At 35.3% G+C, this 21,571-nt stretch overlaps 1 protein-coding gene across 9 annotated transcripts in view; it reads left to right on the top strand.

The window, feature by feature from the left end:
• DMD (dystrophin) overlaps positions 1 to 21,571 on the top strand; it is a 1,219,670-nt gene that overhangs the window by 283,676 nt on the left and 914,423 nt on the right. For all 9 annotated transcript variants that reach the window (XM_061999893.1, XM_061999885.1, XM_061999868.1 and 6 more), the window contains exon 2: positions 8,885 to 8,946. In XM_061999893.1, coding sequence (XP_061855877.1) covers positions 8,885 to 8,946 — 62 coding nt within the window. The remainder of the gene's footprint in view (positions 1 to 8,884; positions 8,947 to 21,571) is intronic.

The following is a 21,571-nucleotide window of genomic DNA, read 5'->3' as shown; positions in this document are numbered from 1 at the left end:
GCTTACTCTGAGGTGAATGTTCCGGCAAGCAAAGTTTGAGTTGACCACAGCTTTACAATAGTTTACCTTCTCACAGTGCATAAACCAGCTTCCCTGGTGGAAGTCATAAAGGCTAGAGATGTTTAAAGTTTTTCTAAAACAAGTTTATTATTTTGTGGGGATTTTTTTTTTGAGGACATTGCTGAAATACAGGATCTGACAATGCTGCTGTTTTCTGGTGTATAACTCTTCCCACAGCGGTGACAAGAACATTTATAATGCTGGAGTTCGCCTAGAGTTGGCTTGGTAGCAGCAGCAGCAGAGGTGAAAGCACTTGCTTTCACTTTGAATTAGTTTCAGCAATTCTCTGATCATTGGTACAGAGGAGTAAAAAATGCTCATTACAGGTTGTCACTAAACGGTCTGTGTACATAAACCAATTTTATTAGTCTTTACCTGATGAGCATTTTCCTGGTGCTGGCTGTATGTTAGGGCTTGCAGAGGGACTGCTGCTGCTGCTGTGCTACCTACATGATCCTATCAATCTGTCCTAATGCTTTAGTTCTTCCTCCACGATGAGCGACATATGAAAGTATATATGTGCTCGGAGAAGGGGGGGAGAGGCGGGGATGGCTGATACCAATTCTCTTTTTATTCTGCAAACAATTCCCATTTTCACTGAGAAGGGAAAAAAAGGGTTAAGGGTAGGAACATCTGAAACCAGAATTAGTACAGGCAAGACATATTTAATCTGTTTATTGCATCTAGTCACTCTTTCCAACAAGTTAAACCTATTTATTAAAAAACCAGTTATGTTCTACTTTTTTGTCTAAGTCACACCAAAACCAGAGATGGGACTGAGTAATAAATGTTTCCTCACTCGGAGCAGAGTGTGATCTCTGCTGCTGACGTCTTGAGTCCTGAGTCCTTAGCTTTCTTTGGGAGATGAAAGGATCGAAGTATCTTTCATCGGCTGTGGTGAAAATTGCAGCTTTGGGCTGTGAAACTACAATAGAATTTATGTATAATAATGGTAATAGTAGTAGTAAATCTATAAGGCAAAAAGCATATCTGTTGTTCTAATGTGACATCATATGATGTATCAGCACCATTTAACTTGTGCTTCCTTTATCTGTAAACAAGGATAGAAATAAAAAGTTATGTTCAAAGTAATCTATCAGGAAATAATAAAGTATTTTCCACAGATATACTCATTTGACAACATGAAGCTAATATGTATTGACTTCTCTTACTTTTCTTTCACACGTTGCTAGTATTGATAATCTCCTCCCATTTTCAGTTAATTTTTAATAAATTGAATATTGTTTATAGCCCTAAGCAGACGTACCTTGCAAATACATTTTGTTGTTTTTAACAAGAAAAAATGCTCTTAAATTATCTTTACTGGTCTTCTTTCAATGTACTTGGATGTGCTGGCAACATGATTTCATTGGTGTCTGACTGCCAAAAAGTTAATAATATCATTAAATCATATAGTATTCCACAAGTTCCAATAATCTGCAGTGGTTTCAGCTGGTATAGCACTTAAAAACATCACAGAGGTTAAAGGGAAAGCAAACATGTTATCTCATTTTAAAATTTAATACATCATCTACATTATACAGGAAATACTATTATAATGATGGTATGATGCTAAAATAGCACATGCTTCTATTAATATTAAGCCTACTTTTAATTTGTCAGCATGTATATGGCTTAAAAAAAAAGATATTAAAGGGGATACTGCTCATACACAACTGAATATCCAAATGAATGATTGTATATTTCTGTGTAAATATAATTCATCATAAGCTGAGCTACTTTCTTTTTGAGCACTAATTTCTAAGGCAGAGATATGTTTGTTCTTTAATTTTGAAAAGTGAGTTGTCTTTTGCAGAGAAAAATAAGTGCATTGAAACACTGGAGCTTTTTAGATTGCATTTCAGGAGGGATTTCTCTTTCAGAAGAAGTTCCTGGATCCAAAAGAATTGCTGATTAGAAAATAATAAAAGAAAACCAACAAATAAAACCAGTAAAGCTTATATTTACAAAGCTGTCAATAGGAGACCAGGGTATTTTTGGTAGAGTGTGATTCAAAGCTCAAGTCCTTGTTCTTGAAAATCTAAAACGGGTGGCTCACCAACATTTGAGGCAGTGTCCTGACAGTCAGTATGGTGTTATATGTGACAGGAGAGGAAAGCACTACTTGCTACTCTGTTCCCATACCCTTAACCCACATATGACAATAGACATGAAATCACGGCTCTTTTCCAGAGAGTACTTATCCTCCTATACAAAACCAGAAGGAAATAAGTCTTAACATGCTTTTCAGAGGGGGAGAGGGAAAAAAGTGATGGAGTATTTTTTTCTGTCTATTGATGCTTTCTTGGGTTTTTTTTGGAACCTATACAGCTAGGTCATTAGCTACTCCACTTAACAGCCAGCCAGCAATAAGACAATGACTAGCCCAAGAGGCCCTTCAGGAAGGTTATTGCCTATTAGCAGTTCTGCTCGTTTCTCAAGGGTCAAATCCATACACGTGGAAAAGTACACTTAGTTCCCAAAGTGTGCTTGCATGCAGTAGGACTGGGCCAACTGTAAGGAATACTGTGTATGAACTGGAACTGAATACCACATGTTCTGTATAGTTAAAATGTTCTGGAAATGTGAACTGAAATGGTGTTTATTTTCTGGATTTTTTTAAAATTCCATTGGAATTATGTTCCTGCCTTTGTCTTGGACTCGTAGTTGCTACAATTTTTTTAAGGGAGAATACTGAGAAATGGTGGGCAGGGGAGATGTGTTGTTTTTTTTTTTTTTAATAAACATGCAGCAAAATACATTAATTTGTTCAAACCTAGACTAGGTGTACATTTCACAGCTGCCCACTATTGTTTTAGGGATCATCTATAGTTTGTTTACATTATCTTAGGATTTTTGGATGCTAGTCAAATCTTTGTGGGATAGGGAAGTGGTTAATGGTCTGGGGAGGCAGGTCACACAGTGCTGCTATGCTGCACATGCTTGGGTATTTCTTTTGTTCAAATCTACTGCTTCCCAGCATATGAGCTTCTAGCTACCAGATATCACAACCAATGTTTCATTCCTTTTTCTTTCCAGAACAAAAGTGTTTGTCTCTGCCTTTTGCTATCCCACTTTTACTTTTCTATAGCTCTTTTGCTCCTAAACCAGGAAAAAGATGCTTCTTCCCCTTCTGTCTTCCACCCCATCAGTTCCTCATCTTTTTTAATTGTCATTGAGATTTTCTTTTTCTCCTCTTTCTGTTCCAGACAGACACTCTGTTGTGTTCTGTGTCCTTTGTACCACTGCTCTTTTTCCATGCCATAACATCCATACTTGTCCTGTAGCTTTTCCCCAAAGAGCTAATTAGTCAAAGTTAGGTCAGAAGAATGAGATCTTATATAAGCACTTGGAATACCTTGAAGAATTTAAAAAATGAGAAAAGTCAAGAAGCAGTTTTCCCACAAACCTGCAAATGAGGAAAAGAAAAGGCTTTATCAACCTGGGGTTCAATCTGGACCTATTGTAGAAGTTCTGTAGATTGCATCATATAGCTTTTCTAACCTGTAAACAGTAAATAGAATCCTTTTCTCTGAGCGTCTGTTTGAAGGAAGGGGTGGAGGGGATCCAAATTGAGAGTAGGTCTTTTTGGCATAGCAATACCTCCACTCCGTTCCTAAGTTTGCTTTGACTCTTCCCACATGTCCTCAGAAAATGTTGATATACTATTTTTCAGATGGTTCAGTTGGACTCTTTTTTTAAAAAAAAATATTGATGAGGATTTTCTGGATGCTAAAGTCTTCTGTTTCTGCTGAACTTTTGAATAGGTTCATCACTGTTTTGAGAAGCCTGAGACAGTCTGATTACGGTGATTTAACTCAGATTCCCCTGTAAAATCTCAAGGAATAGCATAGTGAACAGAGAGTTTTAACAGTATTCAGATAAAGTCAACACACTGCTCATCAGTATATTTATAGACAATGGACAAAGAATTGCACATTACATATTGCCTTACATGAGCAATAGACTTAAAATCGTTGGCTGCCTGTCAAAGGCATCTATTGTATTTCCTGTCAGCTTGTGAATGTCTGGGATGACCTCAATGACTGAAAATCAAAGCTAGTCCACGCAAATCATCATTCAGTCATTGTATTGCATTGATTTCTTCTTCCTCCTTCAGATAAGCAAGAATGGGAAGGGAACATTTCTCAGCAGTTGTAGTTACTGGCAGAGTATTGTAACAATGTGCTGGAAATCTCTAAGAATAGTGAGTCAATGGAGCCAGAGTATCAATAATGTAACTATCTGTGGCCTCTTTTGTTCCTAGTGCTCCCACCATTGCTGATACTCTCACTGAAGCAAATCCTGGGCTTTTCTAAAATCTGCATTGTTTGCCTTCTAGAAAATCAAATAGCAATTTTTATGGTTTTATTCTCTAAAGTACAGTTCTCCGATGAACCTGCAGTTGTCATGAGTGAAAGAATTGACACCTGCCTTGACACCATTGTTTCAAAGTTTCCAAGTAGTATATGGGAAATCTTTTTTCTTTTTGTTGTGTTTTTATTTTTTCTTCTTGCTTCCTGATATTTCCCAGTAGACAAAACATAGCTATTCAGCTATTGTTTAACCCAGTTCAAGGAAACACTAAGTAACAGAATAAGACAAGTTTCCTTCTCTCCTGTTTTTATATTCCAACCTGTGATGGAACAGCCTGCTGAGGACTGCATAAAATCTTCTATCACACAACCAAGCCACCTATCACTGACTGTCTCTGTTCTACATATATAATGTCTTTACTGACACCTTAAAGACCATAATTTGGATTTTTTTTTGTTTCAAATTAAAGCTTGTAATTTGAGGATATGGCTTACTTCCCATAGCTTTGGAATGCCAGTGCTCTTTTTATCAAAGTCTTCTAATTTTTAAAAATGGCCCACTTGCATGGGAAACCACTACCTGCATCTGTGGAAGGCAGACTTTAGATGGTGGGAACAATGCAGTCTATAGGAGAGACTGTGGAGTCTCCATCCTTGCAGGTATTAAAAAACAGGCTTGACATGGTCCTGAACAATCTGCATTAGCTGACGCTGCCTGATCAGGAGAGGTTGGACCAGATGACATCCAGAGGTCCTTTCTAACCTCAACTGTTCCATGAGTCTGTGAAAGCATTTTTTATTGAGATGTGTCACGTGTAAGGGAGGTTGAAGATCCTCTGGGGAAATAGGGAAGGGTGCACCAGGGAGTGTAAGTTTCCCTTACCCCTACTTCACATTTTCTCTGGTACAGTGGCTTATATCATGCAACCAGAATAATGTAATGATATATATATACTGTATGTTTGTGGACCTTGGCTTATTTAAAATCTTCTTGGTGTCCATCAGGTCACAGTGTTTTAAAGTACTGCTTTGTTAATGACTTGTTAACACTCTTGTAAGCTTTCGGAATAGTATCTAACTATACTAGATAGTTTAAAAGATTTTTTTTTTTTTCAATTACCATTTTTTTAATGTAATATATTTAGCAGGGGGTATTGGGAAAATAAATCTACTAGCAACTGTAGTTTACTAAGAGATGACAACATAATGCTGATTTTTTTGTAGAAAATAGAAGGGAATTTGATTTGAGTAGTAGGTCACAAACATGAGCTACTTCATTACGTGTCTAGGAAAGTTGTCTGGCAGCCACTTACCATTAATAACAGCATCTTTGTTCTGTTGAATCCTGATTGCATGTTCCTAAGCATTCTTCAGTGTAGCACTTGTCTCTACTAGCTTTGTCACCTGATTAAATCTTAGAACTGTCCTTTGCCAGTTGATTAACTCATAAGTAATACTGTATTTTCTTTCATGGTTATAATTTCTTATAATTTCTAGCCTAGAATAATACTTTTAAAGTCAAATGTGGAGTTAGTTAATTTGAGAGGTTTGCATTCACAGTTGCAAAACTGGATGCTTATACCAAAAATATATCAGAACAGGAAGATCCATTTGTGAATGTGTTCTAGTTAAAAGAAGATCTATTCAGTGATTCTAGAAGGCTCTAGTGTGTAAAAATCAGGTAAATCTGACAGGAAGGTATATATTTTCTTTTCCTGGCAGGCTTTTTATAGACCTCAGTGTATTCATTCTCTGAGTTGCAACTTACAGAAAAGAGATTAAGCCTGTTCCACTCAATGTCCAGCATTTTTGCTGGGGGAAGTGATCACATTATTGTCATGGTAAAGGAATTCAGGATCCATGCAGTGTTTCATGTTTAGATATAAACTGAAGAGAGACAGTGTGCTATTCTGTAATTCTTGTAGCTAGAAAGAAAAGAAGTAAACATACTATATAGCTCTTAAACAGCTGAAGGAATTACCTGCCTGGACAATTGATTATTCATATTGACTCACAGTAAAAGCACATGCAAGGGCATTTGTCACTTTGCCGATGAAGGACCTGTTATAAACACAGTATTATAAAACTGGCAAATAAATGTTTTTGACATGTTTCTACAACACCCAGACAAATGTCATTCAGCTTCCACATCAAGCATTCAATCCATAAATCTGGGTTAGGAGAACATCTTTTTGAAAAAAATCATACTTACTGTGGGGAAATCATGCTGTGCATAACCAAAAGATTGATTCTTTTTTAGGTTAGGAGGCTGTCACTAACAAATTGCTGTGCTATAAACTTGTCAGAGCAAGCATCTAAAGATAAAAATGCTTGAAATGATCTCTTTATAAAGGTAACAGCAATGGAATAGATATGTGTTTGGAAAGGTAGCGAGAGCATTGCCTGAACTTCGAATAAGATTTAAACATTCAGATTGGGGGTTTAACTCTCATTTTCTTCAGGGGAACCTGTTTTTTTTAGCTAAATGCACATGAATTAATTGGTGACTAGCAGTCAAATTCCTGGCCTATATCTTTGTGGGGGAAAGAAAAAAAGAAAAACAACACACAGAGTTACTATTATTATACAATTGCTGTTACGGTACCCTGAGATAGAAAAGTGAGAGCTGAGGCTTTTTTGTATCTTTCCTTTTTTTTCTACCACATTTTTAGGTTTCACTTGGTATTTCTGTCAGAGATTATAAACAGAAATAGCTATTTATAGGTAATATTTTATATGAAGTTACTGAAGAGGTTTGTAATACAACATCAGATAGAATATGTATCTTACACCAACAAAATGTGTCTTCATTCTTTCATTATCTGTGTATTGCACTTGGCTGGAATAAGTCAAAACTCATACGCTAACAACTTACTAGCAGTCAAAAAAAGAGGGAAGTGGTGCTTGTGGGGAAAAAAATAAACTTTTTAACAGTTTTGGCATCATTTATTACCAAATGGATGCATCTTCTCTGCATGATGTGCCTTTTTGGTGAATCTCTTAACTATTCAAATACCACCTTCAGCCAAAGAACGAAGCAAGCAAGCATTATTTGGGATAGATAACAGTAAAACTCTAGACAGTTCATTGTAGCAAATACTCATATATTAGTGACAGAATGTATCTAATGTTTGACTTCTATGTCATGTTTCCAGTAGTACCATTATGCTATCAATCTTTTCACTCATCATCACCTGAAGGTGATTAGAACATGCTCCTTCCTGTATGCAGAGGTATTCTATAATGAAATAGTATCTTTAAAAACTTTAATATTGTATTTTATGAGTCTATTTTTTTTTGAGAATGGAAAATGTTTTTGTGAAAATACACTTTTTAAGTGCTATTGAGATCAGATTTGAAGAACAAAAGATACATTTGTATCAAAAAGTTTTGCCTTGTCTCTTTGGAGGGGTGGAGAAGGGAAAGCAAAGTACATTTTTAATGCTGCACATTTCTCATGTAGCTCATCCATACCTGCCTTTCACATTCAGCTGAATCCATTAACATTATTAATTGCTGAATATTTCAGATGGGAAATTAATATCCCTTTTTATAGAAGAAGTATAGAGAACGTTACTGAAAAACAAAAGGCATCATTGCTTGAGCTTTATTCTACAGTAAGCATTCTGCAGCATTTCCACATAAGCCCTTTAACTGTAGTTTAGTGTGACTTTGTCGTATAAAGAGATGTGCTCTTCTGTGTCACTTCAGCAATGATACCTAGTAGATCTTTTTGAGCAAACCCTTATTAGGTTCTAAGGTAGAATGTCTCTTTCTCTTCCCACCTACATAAAATGCATCAGAATGGTGTGTCCAGTTCTATTCTGCAGCAATGTGTAACAAAGAAAGAGAAATCAAGACTGAAGATAATAATCTTTCTCTACAGTGATTTTTATATTAAGCAGTTGAGAAGGAATGTCATGTATGGCTGAAGAAATACATGTGAATTAAAAAAAAAATTCAAGAGAAAGAAAAATATATAACAAATAATGACAAATAAATACGTGTAAGGCAGAAAAGGCATAAGGTATCACAGGGGCTGCCAATGGAGAACTATCTTTGTGGTCCAGAAGGCTTCATTTCCTCAAGAAATTTGAGGGCATGAATATAAACTTTTTACTCAAAGTACGTTTTCTAAAAGGGCTATAAAAGATTTTAATGCTACCAAAAGCATCGGGTAACAGGGTCTTTTTTTTATATACTTAGATGTAATTAAGTATTTGAATGGCATATTTCAGATGCTACTGCAACATATTCTCTTCCAGAAGAAAAGAAACCACAGGATGGGTGGGATGAAGTAGGGATGTAGACCATGACTATGAAGCAAACCTGTAGCCTTTAAAAAATATGTTGATGTAATTGTCAAGGACAGAGTACATCCAAATAGGTGCCCTGAATGTGTCTGAATTATTACTAGTAGCATTACTGCCAGGACTGAAACTTCAATGTTTAATACCATATCATTTTGTTGAATAATTCTAATGAAGTACTTTACTTTTCTCTGGCAGATGAACGGGAAGATGTTCAAAAGAAAACATTCACAAAATGGATAAATGCACAGTTTGCTAAGGTAATTAAATATTTTTACTTATCTATAAACTGAAATATATTTTGTATTGTTTAAGAAAAAAACTTATATTCTCCCACCAAGGCTCAGTTTTCAAAATAACAGTGACAGGTTTCAGATATTGCTGAATGCAGTGGACTGATTTATTAGAAAAAATGTCCAAGCTTTACTTCCTTGATTTCAGTGGGGACTGAAATGAAAGAAGCTGTCCTTTTTCTCAAAATTTACCTCAATTTACTTTTCTTTTTCTCAGTCTGGTGATGCAGATGTATTACTGTTTGTTGGATTTCTTTGCTATGTTTCTGATATATTGAGGTATTTCCTCTATTGGGCTTGTCTTTTATTGTTTCTAAATTGCAATCACAAATGTAACAAAAAACAGATGAATTTGAGAAGAGCAAGGTCAAAGATAAGAGATGTGATCCAGTCATCAAATTATGAACATCAATTATAATATGCTTTGAAATACTTATCTTTGACAATGGTAAAGAATTCAAGTGAATTGGAAAAAAAGAGCAAATAACGAATTTATTTAAAGAACACCCCCCTGGCAGCACATAATAATTTAATCTTTAGTACTCGGGAAAAACGAAGCTCAAAATATTAATTTTATTAGACATTTTTAAAAGTCCCAGAGGATAATTACTGAACTGTATTTACCAGTAATAAACTAAATGAATCTCATGTTTTGTCATTTTGTCTGGAAATAGACAATTGTGATATAATTTCTGTTTAGTCTCTTTTTTGATTGTGTCCCATCTTATTCTCTTTAAAAAACGACGAGTAAGATAGTCTGAGTATGGTGACCATAATGTTGAAAATCCTGCTCAGCAGTGGTTCAGTCAACAGAGAGTCCCAAAGGACTTTTCCATGATCCAGAGCATTTTCAAACAGTGAGTCAAGTCATTTAGACAACACATATTTGTGTTCAGCATTTTTACAGCAGAAATGTCCAGCAGTTTGGAGGAATGGATCAAGACAGAATACAGTCTTGAATAAATGGTCTGAAATTGACTGACAATTTACAAGATAAGTGTGAAGTATTATGTTTAGGATGGAAGTAAAATGTGGGCTGGCAATAATAAATTGAAGAAAGCTCTGGAAAGTGTAGTTATCACAAACAAAATGAGTTAGAAACATACTACTAAAAAAGAGGCAAATATATTATGGCTGTGGTAGGGGAAGTGCTTGACAGAAGGTGAAAAATGTAATTATGTTATTTTACTTGTCAAGTGATATTTCAGCTTGAGTAATTTGCTATCTTCGAGTTCCATATATGAAGAAGTAGCCTCAGGAGCAGTTGTCTGATACAAACTAATTTGAAATGTAATGCCAGGTAGGCCTTTTTATGATCACAGAAATAGTAACAGAAAACTAAGACTAACTGCTTTTTTCTACATTTAAGAAAGTCTGCAGATGAGCAACGGGAATTATGGAGGGTTTAGAAAATATGACATATCATCACATGGTTTTAGTGGTAGGTTTGACCCAGTTTTCTGAAGGACCTTTTCTCCATTTCTAGCTCAGTAGAGTGTATTTTAATGATGTTTTAGCTACACTTTGTTTCAGTTCTATAAATAGTACCTTCAGTTGTATGTGAACATGCGTTCATAAACATACTGAAGAAGCAGTGATCTCTTACTTCATTTGAACTCTAAAACCCTTCTAAACACTATGAAGTTTGTTTTTTTGTTTGTTTTTTTTTTTGCTCATGCACCACCTGTGGTTTTGGACAATGTCTTTATTTCAATGGTCAATCTAAAAAAAAAACCCAAAACTAAACCCTAGGTCTTTAAATCTTAGACAAATTACTGTTACACTACAAATCTGTTGTGCATAACATCAGAATAATTGGTCTCAAATTGGAAAACACATAGATCTGGTAAGGTTAGTAATACCTGCTGACTGCCTGAGTGGTTCACATGCAGAATGCATGGTTCTCCTTTCAGTGAAGTCACATACTGCACCATGCAAGCTCTCTAGGTTTTTCAGGACAGAAATGCTGAAGGCCCTGTTATATGTTCCACTGTAACATGAGCAGTCATAGTTAATAGTTGTTTTGGGAGAAGTGGTCTTCAAAACATGGAAGTGGATCTCCACGTGAAATCTGCAGCTTATCCCTCTTCTTCTCCTGACTTGTTTTCAGTAGTTCAAATCCATCTCCATTTCTAGCTGTGGAACTGATTTCAATTATCTGACTATTCCTGATTAGTGACTTTTCATGATTCTTAGCTTTGTACAAGTGTTAAATAAATTACTATGTGGTTCTAGAGCTGTCTTGAACAAATCAGCCTCTAAGGTCAGAACTAAGATAGAGGAATGTTATATCACTCCTTTTTCTTTATTTATGAATGATGACATCCAAGTCATTAATTAACTGTAAAATATTAGGGTTGAATGAAATTCTTTACAATTCTTACCCATCCACCACACTCCATAGATAAATAAAACCCTACTTATGCAAAGTAAAAGCTAAATTTTCTAAATTTTCATTCTGTCATGTCTATAGTGCATTGCGCTCCAAAGACCTGTATTCTTTTCCTGAAAATTCAGTGTGCAGAGTACCTGTCTGTTAATACACTTGTTCTCAGACTAAGCTTTCAAGACACTCACATTTGCAAGTTGCTTTCATGTGACTAGTGATGTAAATACAAATAATGCTTTTCATGTCAGAAATAGGAAATTAATGAAAAATAACTTTCCTACTTACGAGTCATCAGATTAACTTAAGAACTTAAATGTAATTTTTATTTGTGGGGAAAAAAAGCCTTTAGTTGAATCACGGGCCTTTAGTATTCCTTTTTCTGGCTGTGCACACAGTGACATTTTAGTTGGATCTTGTGTAGATACTCTGGAGTCAGATGCCTTGAGTTCAGCAACGAAATTTCCTACCTTTTACCTAAGGGTCATGTCCCTGACCTGAATTCTGTAACAAACTCAACAACACCATCTTCTCAATTTTCTACCTGTGAGGTGCAGAAACTTTGAAGTTGAAACTTAAAGTAACTTTAAAAATGTAGAGCACAGTAATATCATTTTATTCTGAAAATGCTGTCCTTTGTTCTCAGAAGTTTATTTATAAAGCAATGAACTTCTGCAGAGTGTATGTAATGATAGCAGAGGAATGTATTTTAACCTAGTTTTTAATAATAGAACTATAATTATAGCTCTCACAAGAGAGGTATCTAGTCCTGGGTATGATAGCTTTTACTCAGATCGTAACTTTTAAAATTTGAAATAACTGAAACCTTTGTTAATAAATGAAACACAAAATCCTAACCTCGTGTTTTGGGAGGATGCAAGTATATCATGGACTCTCAAGTGTAGCAGCTCTCTTCTGGAATTTTGAAACAGCGGCAACTAAATTAACAATGCTTGTACCCCATTTAAAGTGTGCTTTTGTTGCCCCACTGGTTAAACATTTTAAATTGTTCATTGCATAATAGGCTTCAAAATAGAAAACATTACTGAAGATGGAAATGTTCTTTACTTGCATGTTTGAGAGAACTTGTAAATCACAATTAATTTTAAAATGAAAACCTGAAAATTCTAGCACCTCCCTAAAAAGGAAAGAGCATATGACTAAAGAAATGATGGCAATTTATTTTGATCCCTCATGATGGAGAGAACATCTCAAAGTACTTTTATTACGGACATTAAAATTGTCAGTATCTATATTGACAACAGACAAGGCAAGCAACTAATCACTGTAAGTTTTTGGCAGATTGAATTTCAGGTTATACATTGTGGCTAACTTGAGGGCAACAGCTTAACATGTAAGTAGGTTTCATAAAAGAATGGTAAATTGTTAATGAGTTTTTAACATTTTAGTCTACAATATCAAAAACCAAATGTTCATTAAATTACTTGTAATTTCAGAGGTTTAAATAGGTTGCCTGCATTTCTGATACAAAAGAGTAGAAAATTCCACTGCATAGTCAAAGATGACATCATTTAAGGTACATGGGGCTAGTAGAATAACAGCCAGCAAAATTAAATACACTTTTTACTAAGGAAGTTGTTTTGAACAGCAGCTAGGTTATTCTGGCAACTGACATATGCAGGGATAAAAGAAACATAGAAGTGGGTATTGTTTTACAGCTTTAGTCAAACTATATAGCATTCAAAATCATTTGCTAATAAGCCAGTGTTTGTATGTGGTTTATATGATGGGGGGGTGGTGATGGTCTCAGTTCTTTCCCTCTTCTTGAGTTCATAGACAACCTGAAATTACTCAGGATTTCCATTCACTTTAGCGGTGTCTTGCAAGTGCAGATTAAATGCTTTCTGTGTATCAGACAAGAAGAATGACTGATATAAATGAAATGTTTACTAATCTTTTGAGGAAGTATGTCACATACTTGAGGTACAGAGAGACTGCACTACCTACCATAAATCTGGCATCTGATAAAGAAATTTACAGTCCTGCTTTTGCTCACACACTTGCTCAATTTTCTGTGCTTTCACTCCCAATGACTTCACATTAAAAGGAATTTCAAAAGCCACTCATGACAAGGTGAATACAAAGTGTTGTAGACTCTGGGAGGAGAGTAGTCTAGTGAACCTTTGTGGAGAAGACAATAATCGTTTCATTTGTCAAATTCCTTTAAGATTTAGCTTGTATGGAAATGTTTTAACCCCTGTGAATAATCTGTGTCAAACTCTGTCAGATGTACCATTTCTTCAGCCACATTTCTGGACTAAAATTAATAACCAAGAAAAGAAGCTGGAGAGGGTTGGCAACAAATCACAAAAACACAGATAAAATGTTTAGTATTAGCACTGCCCAAACTGCTATGTTGACAGCTAACCTATAGGTCAAATGTGGACAGCTGCTTAGATGAGTGAATGACTGGTTAGGAGAATTAGAATTAAATCCTCTACTTAGAGGTTCAGATCAGCCTGCTCAAGGTTCACTAATGTCTGCCAGGGTGCTATATTTGCCATAAGCAGAATGGTAGTTGCATCTACATGTCTACAAGACTAGAAAAGATCCCTACCTGTTTCACCTAATAAAAGTAATCAATAAAGTGTCCTGGTATTGTAGGATATCAGTTTAGAATTTAGTTCTAGAAGACTACGTCAACACTGGCTTTGCAGGGCAAATATTTCAGGCAAGTTCAGAAAAGATCATAGAGATAGTTGTGGCGCTTTAGTCATTTCTGTAGAATTTCGTGCTTGCACAGAAGTCTATTGGTTGAACAGTGTGAATAAAAATTTGCTGAGCTCCTTGTTGCCATAGATTATCCTGCAGCCATTCCCAGTCAAAAGCATTTGCATCTAGCACTGTATTTTTACTGTATGTTGAACCAGTACCTGACACTGCAGTGTAGATATGTTCTGAGTCTGTGTAACTCATCTAGTCTTTATCACTGTTTTCATCTAAAAATGAGCAATCGGGCTGAGTTGTTCCTACATTATCCTACTAAAACTGTTTTGTGGTAAGATAGAATTAAAAGAAGTAGCAGGTATTTGAACTTTTTTTTTTTTAACCAAATGCCATGTATACTCATATTCATTCTGAGTTATAGAGTGAGGGTGGGAGGGAAAGTTTATTCTTTGAAATTAATATGTAAAAAGAGTTACTGAGAAATTCTCCTAGAAGGAGTAATTATGGCCAAAGTAAACGTAGGTCAAATGCTGACCCTCCTCCGAAGCCTTGAGGAATAGTAAAACTTAGCAACCAACACTAACAGCCAGTGCCGCACCTAGGTCATGAAGTAGTATGTATGTATTTACCTACTGACACTGCATATTCTTACTATGGCCTGCTTCAAAAGCTTCTGATTTTGTGCCCACATCTATCTCCTTATTTGTATCACTTGAGATCCACCTAAAAATAAAGTTATGCTTTATCGATTCTAAGGAGCAATAATTTAGGGATAAAAGTCAAGGAGGATCAGGTATGAAAGGTAAGAACATTGATTCCCAGACAAAAAAAGATGATTGTTAGTAAAATTTTGAAATTGTGTTTGTCATAAAATCCTGATCAAATCTTTAATGGATGCATATAAGTTAATATGGTAGATGTCAACTCAATCCATTAACTAAACATTGATGATACCTTTGGAGCAGGCTTGTTTTTTGGTTTGTTTTTTCTTTTTTTTTTTTTTTTTAATACTAAGCTATCAAAAAAGGGACAGATTTTAAACTGTCATTTGTTTTAAATCTGAAAAAAACTTACAGTTGGTTTTATTGGATTTTGCTAAGACACCACAATTGATACTCATCTATCCTAAAGATCTAATTAATCTGTTCTGTGTTTCTGTTGCCAGCTGTTTTAAATGTTACAGTGAAAGTGATGAGGAAGAGCAGTTTACTAATACAGGAGCCAAATGACTTTGCTACAGTGCAGCAAATAACCAGAACTCTCATTGAAGATTAATAGAGCTTAACTTTGCTTTCCAGCTCTGTGTGATCAACACTACCCTTGGGATATACACTCTTTTAAAATACCAGGCCGTCTTATGCCAATAACATTTCTGTAATACGTCTTGCAAGAGCACATCAAAGGCCCATCATGTCTATTCTGTATTATTAAAGCAAAAGCTTTTAATCTTTTTTTGAAGCCAAATGGTTTTTAAACCTGATATAGAAAACACATTTCCATTGTCAAGTCTTAAGTGATTTTCCTTTTTTTGGATATCTCCAGAATACATAAGCAATTTCAGGCCAAACACATGCTCAGAATGATTTGCATTAATATATACTAGTTACCTGTAAGACACCATTTTCTGCATCATTTTTAATGCTGTAGTAAAAGGGGATACATGCTGTGTGAATATTTATTATGTTTCTAATAAATTTCCTTTGCAATGGAAAAAAAAATCTTAAAAATATTTTTACTGTTCTTTTTAAGGCAGTACCCATTTCAATAGTGCCACTTATTTTACTCAGAATTTCATTCCAGAACTTCTAATTTCTATTAATATATTTTTCATAGGTTTTTTTGCTATGGCCAAAAAAATTACCATGAACAGACAGTTACCATGAACAGATAAATATCTTCATGCTTTGAATTTTGCACATAACAACCATTTTGTGTTCAAGTTTTGAAATTTAAAAACTTGATGGCTTTTGATATTTTATGTCCAAAGTAAATTTTCAGCTTGCTGTTGGCAAAAAACGTACCAATTTAATATTTATCAATATTTAACCCTGCCCAATGGGTGCTGTCAGGGATTAAAATGGACGATTAATCCCTATGCGTTTACTGTAAAAGCAAGGAACACCAGAAACTGAGTAGTGTCACCATGCAGCATGACAAAAAGAAAGTGCTACTTGAGGGTGCCGTCTTCTCTGTTTTCTTTTTCTTACTAACATCAGTAGCTCAAGCTGCATGACCCATGGCAGTCACGCAGCTGGACTTCCCTTGTAAACTGTCAGTACAGAATAGAATCCTTTATTTGGGACCTAGAAAGGACAAAAATGTGTGATTATGCTTTAAAGACACAAAGATAGATGTTTGATGTTAACAAATTGCTAATAGGACTATTGGCATATTGTTCTTAGTTGATATTCTTTTCTTTAAAAAAGTTAATGGTCAAATAGTGAAGGTTTTGTTGCATTGTGCGTGAGGCAAAGGGATTCTCTAAAGTTTTTCCCTGTAATATTCTCCCATTGCCAGGAGGTTTTACAACTTTGCCTATTGTGGGTTTTTCCCTCCCAAATGTCTAAATGACTGCAATTAAACAAGATAGCTTTTGGAGAGCAGATTCGTTTTCACTTTGATGAAAAATGAAACTTCTCCTTCCATTTAATTATTTGCACATCTTTCTGGTTACTGGCTGTGTATCTCAGAAGACCTTTTGTTTGCAAGTGTATCTTGCTTCTGTCTGCTCTCTTGACTGCACAAGCAGTGACATGTTTTCTCTGCTTTAACTTAGCGTGCCTAAATTAAAAACTGGCTACAGTTAAGTAGCAGCTTTTCCTTGGGAACAATGAGATCTGCCTCCACCAGAACTTACACCCATCTCTGAGCCTAGTCCCTTTCCTGGACTGAGGTGTCTGTGGAAGCTTCAGGCTTGGCACCACAGACACCTTGCCCATGTGTACAAGACCCCTATGGGGCTGGGGAGTGGGAGAAATCCCCATCAGTCAGAAAGTATTAGACCTGTCACTACTGCAGGTCTACTCACTGAAGATTATGTCATTTTCTCATTATCTTTTGTTTGCATATGCAAGGGTTATGCTGTTTTTTTCCAAAAGAAATTGTAAATCTTAAAATGTTTTCCATTAAAGTGACTTCCCTTCCAAAAAATGTACAAGCATCTTAAACAATGATCATCTGGATGACAGAACACTTTCACCATTAAAAACGTGTGAATGAATACAGACTAGAATTTAAATTATTCTAACACAGACGTCTCATTTGTAACTTTAGAGTGCATTATTAAACTTAGCAACCTAGACTGAAATAGATGCATTTTAAATATGTTAAAATCATTTGTCTTTGCATTCTTATTTTTATAGCTGCTTCTTGCAGAATGGCAAAGGCTTCCCTGAGATGCATAAGCCATGCCAAACAAGCAAAACAATCACTACTGTTGGCAATAGAGGACACTAGACTTTCATTTCTAATATGGAGGAAAAAAAAGTCAAGTGATGTTCATCAAGCTCTTTCATTTTTTCCGTCTCATACTTGGACTTGCACCTCCTAGAGTTTTATTTAAACTCTCATACCTTTTTTGTTGCACTGACTTTAAGTAAAAAGTATTACTCTAAAGAAAGTTGGATACATGCTGTTCTCATGAAGTTTTTATTGTGTATGTATCTTGAGAGGAATAGGAAAAAGCTAAATATAGCACTACAATATTGGTCTCAATGGTGCATATACCTAGCTTGCAAATTTGTAAACATTTACAAATTTGCATGATTGTTGCTCGCAGTAGACATCGTCATATCCGTGCTCAGAATTCATTACCTCTGTATCTAATCCTCTTCAGAATCTCCAAAGCAAAACTCTTCATACAGGTAAATAAGGCTTTAGCAGATTTATGTTATATTTAGGCTGGAAGTTCAAAAATGAAAAACAAGAGAAAAAAAAAATTTGAGCTACTGTCCCCACTCACCTAAATGCCCTCTTATGAAAACATTCTGAAGTTCAAGCAAATCATACTGACTGTCCCCCTCATTCGCCAAAAGAGCCTAAAAGTCAATGGAGAAAGAGGAGGTGCAAACATGTACATTTAGGAATGGTGCACCCATCCTCTCTTGAGTTTTCTGCATCTATTAAACAGAGCCGGTATATCTCCTTGTTTCAGTGTCATGTTACTGTTAGTCTGTGAGGCTGAAAGTCGGGGGGTAGCTTGTCCATAATTATCTCTGCTGCATGCCAGCATGCCTTGGGTAGGACTTTCAGTGAACTACTGCTCTCTCCTGCTACTGTGTACCATTCCGAAACCTCCCTCTGCCTGAGGTAGTGGATACATCTTGTGCTTCTCAGACATACCTACGTCTTTCTACAGGTGTGAAGTCAGGCTGCCTTTGACATTGGGAAGTTTGACCATTCTTCCTATAAGTTTAGATGCAGAGGATATTTTTATATAAAGCACATCTCTGAGAATAATTAAAAAAAAAAATTCCAAACCTTCCAAACCCTAAAACATTTAGTTTTAGTCAGACTGCATCCATGTCACAGGCTGCATGTCTAGATGTTGATTTTTCAATGTGGTGATGATGAGATGGCCCTACCACAGTTCTGTAAGCATTTAGAAGTTTTGCATATTACTTTATTATGCTTTGAGATATCTGTATTGTGTACAGTGACTTTTTGTTCCTTCAAAGGTTATAACTTTACACCTGAATGAAATGCAAATTTATTGAGATTACTTTCTGTGACTGTATTAGGTCCCACTTTACTATGAAGACAGAAAAAAAATATTATGAAAGATGTTCCTAAGAGAGAAAGGCATTATTAGAAATAATAATCTTATTGCAAGGTTGCAAATAATCATATTTGCAAAAGACCTTGCATATCTGCCTTTTATATAAGAAGGGACTCAGAAGTTGAGAGTATTTCTGGACCAACACTTCAACAATATGTATGATTTTTATAGTTGCTTACCTCTGGTTTTTCTCTGATCATATGTTCAGGCTGTTTTGCAGAGAAAAAACTGTCACCTTGCACATGATATCTGTGGTTATTTCTCACTGGCAGTGGCAAGATTGACATAGAAACTCTAGTAAGTCTTTGCTCAGAGAATTTGTTATTTAGAAAATATGCTTTTTCTTGCTCTGGAAAGGCTGCTTAACTTGTAAATCTTTTTTCCTCTGTTTTAGTCACCCAGTCTGATTAAATATTGATATTCATGTCACCGACTTCGCTAATACTTTCACTTTTTTCAAAGATCTACATGACAGGTGTTATTACATGGAATAGCCATTTTTCTTTTCTATCTGCTTTTCATAGTGTGTTTGATTGATTTGCCAGTGTAAACCCATCACATTTACATCCTGGTAATATTAGTGTCAGAGTATATATTGCTGACTTAAAACCAGGATGCTTTCAGTGTGCTCAAGTACTTAGTATTGGTTCTATTGAAATTAAGATTTCTATCCTTTCTATTAGAAAAAACCTCAAGCAAATAAAACAAGCACACACACACACACACACACACACACATACTCCTAAAACAATTCCTTGAGAATAATTATAAATTGTAATTCCAATTGGAATTCTGTTGAAAATTATAAGAATTTAACAAGACACAGCTAAGAACAGTTATTAAAAACATACTAAATAAGACTTTTGCCTAGTTTTAGATCTGAGGAGAAATCAGTCTGTACGGCTTTGCCTGTGCACAAAACACACTATGCATGCTCCATGTATTCTATAGCCTTAGAACAGATATGTGCTGTGGAGTCTCCTTCCTTAGAAGTCTTCAAGACCTGCCTGGACATGTTCCTATGTGACCTGATCTAGTTTGACCTGCTTCTGCAAGGGGGTTGGACTAGATGATCTCTAAAGGTCCCTTCCAACCCCTACCACTCTGTGATTCTACAATAGGAAAAAAAAAGAAAAAAAAGGTAATTTATAAATGTGTTAGGGTTGTTTGTGTGTTTTGTTTTTTTCTTTTCTCTAAAATCTTCAAAGAAACACAAATCTGGGTTTTAAATTGAGGGAAAAAAGGCTTGTCTTGCATTTGGTACAAGGAAGACAGACATGAGACATACTGCAATCAGGTATAGTCAACACAGATTATAAAATTGACAGAAACAATGTTCTAATACAGGGTTGTATTAAACTCACATATTAAATTTTTAAAAGTCTGTGCTCATAAATAAAGAGCATTATCTTGCCACCCTGATAGCAGTGACTCTAAACTACTACGGAAGGTCAGTTGTACTGCACTGGAAAAACTCCGTCACTATCTCAGATTTTGTAAATGCCACATATGTATAAGATATAAACCCTAATATTTTGGCATTATAACGGAGTCATTCTTAAAGCACCTAGTCAGAGCTCACAGCAAAAGGAAAATCAAGTCTTGATTCAGTGCTGGGCATTACAAATGACTATTGCAGTTGGTAAGGTTTTCTAAACTCTGACAATATGCATTCAAAAGTGATGTCTTCATAGAAGAAAGCAAAATAAATTAAACCCACATGGTAATATTTTACTTCAAAATCAGCAATGACACTAAAAAGCAAATGAAAAAGTAACTCAAAAGAGGAATCACAGCATTCTGTACCAACAGACACCTTGGAAGCAATATATTGGAGTCCTGAAGGTGCATCATTTAGCAAAATGAGAAGTCTACCTCTGTTTAAGAAAAATAGTAGATTAAATAAAATTTCCTTGACTCAGGCAATGTATGTACGTTTAGAAGAAAACAATGAAGATAATGTGGCAAATTCATGTGCACATACACAGTGTGTAGAAATGCGGATTACATAATTACAAAATAAAAACAGAGCTAGAAGGATAGAAACACAAAATAAAGAGCACAGATTATTTCAAACAAACATCAACAGGGAAATGAAATATGAAGGCACAACTTTACCTAAGTTCATCAGTTAAGTTTCAAGGAAGAGGTTTCTGAACAGGATTTGCTGAAGTACAGTAGTATATAGCCAGTGCTAGAAAACATTGATTAAAAAATTATAACAATATAAACTCTTTATATGAGGTTTTCAGATATGATGTTTTACTATCTCATCTCATCTCATCTCATCTCATCTCATCTCATCTCATCTCATCTCATCTCATCTCATCTCATCTCATCTGCTTTTAAATACCTAAGTAGCATTCAAGCAGCTTCTTCTGACATTTTTGCCTATGGAAAAGACTCAGTATATCTTTTGACATTGTGTTCTTCTAAATTTCTTCTTAGGTCAGCATATAACTGAGTTAACCTGTGCTGTCTGTATTGATTATTCGCATAGACTAAAATAGTGTTTGAATTCTTACTTGACTCTTATTTTTAAGAAATGATTTTTTTTTTTTTTGGTATATTATATTAAGGACAATAGATCGATCTATTAAAAAAGATAGGATTGAGTGATGTATCTCCTGGAGGTGGTTAGAACTAAAAATATGATGTGGAAACTATATAAAAACAAAGAAAACAGAAAGAAATGTCTCTGGAAAGTTGCAATCAAAACAGTAATCAGGGAGTCCAAAACA

This window comes from Colius striatus, chromosome 1 (genome assembly GCF_028858725.1).
Source record: "Colius striatus isolate bColStr4 chromosome 1, bColStr4.1.hap1, whole genome shotgun sequence".
NCBI lineage: Eukaryota > Metazoa > Chordata > Aves > Coliiformes > Coliidae > Colius > Colius striatus.
The sequence above is the reverse complement of the archived record's forward strand: the minus strand, read 5'-3'. Positions and strand labels throughout refer to the sequence as shown.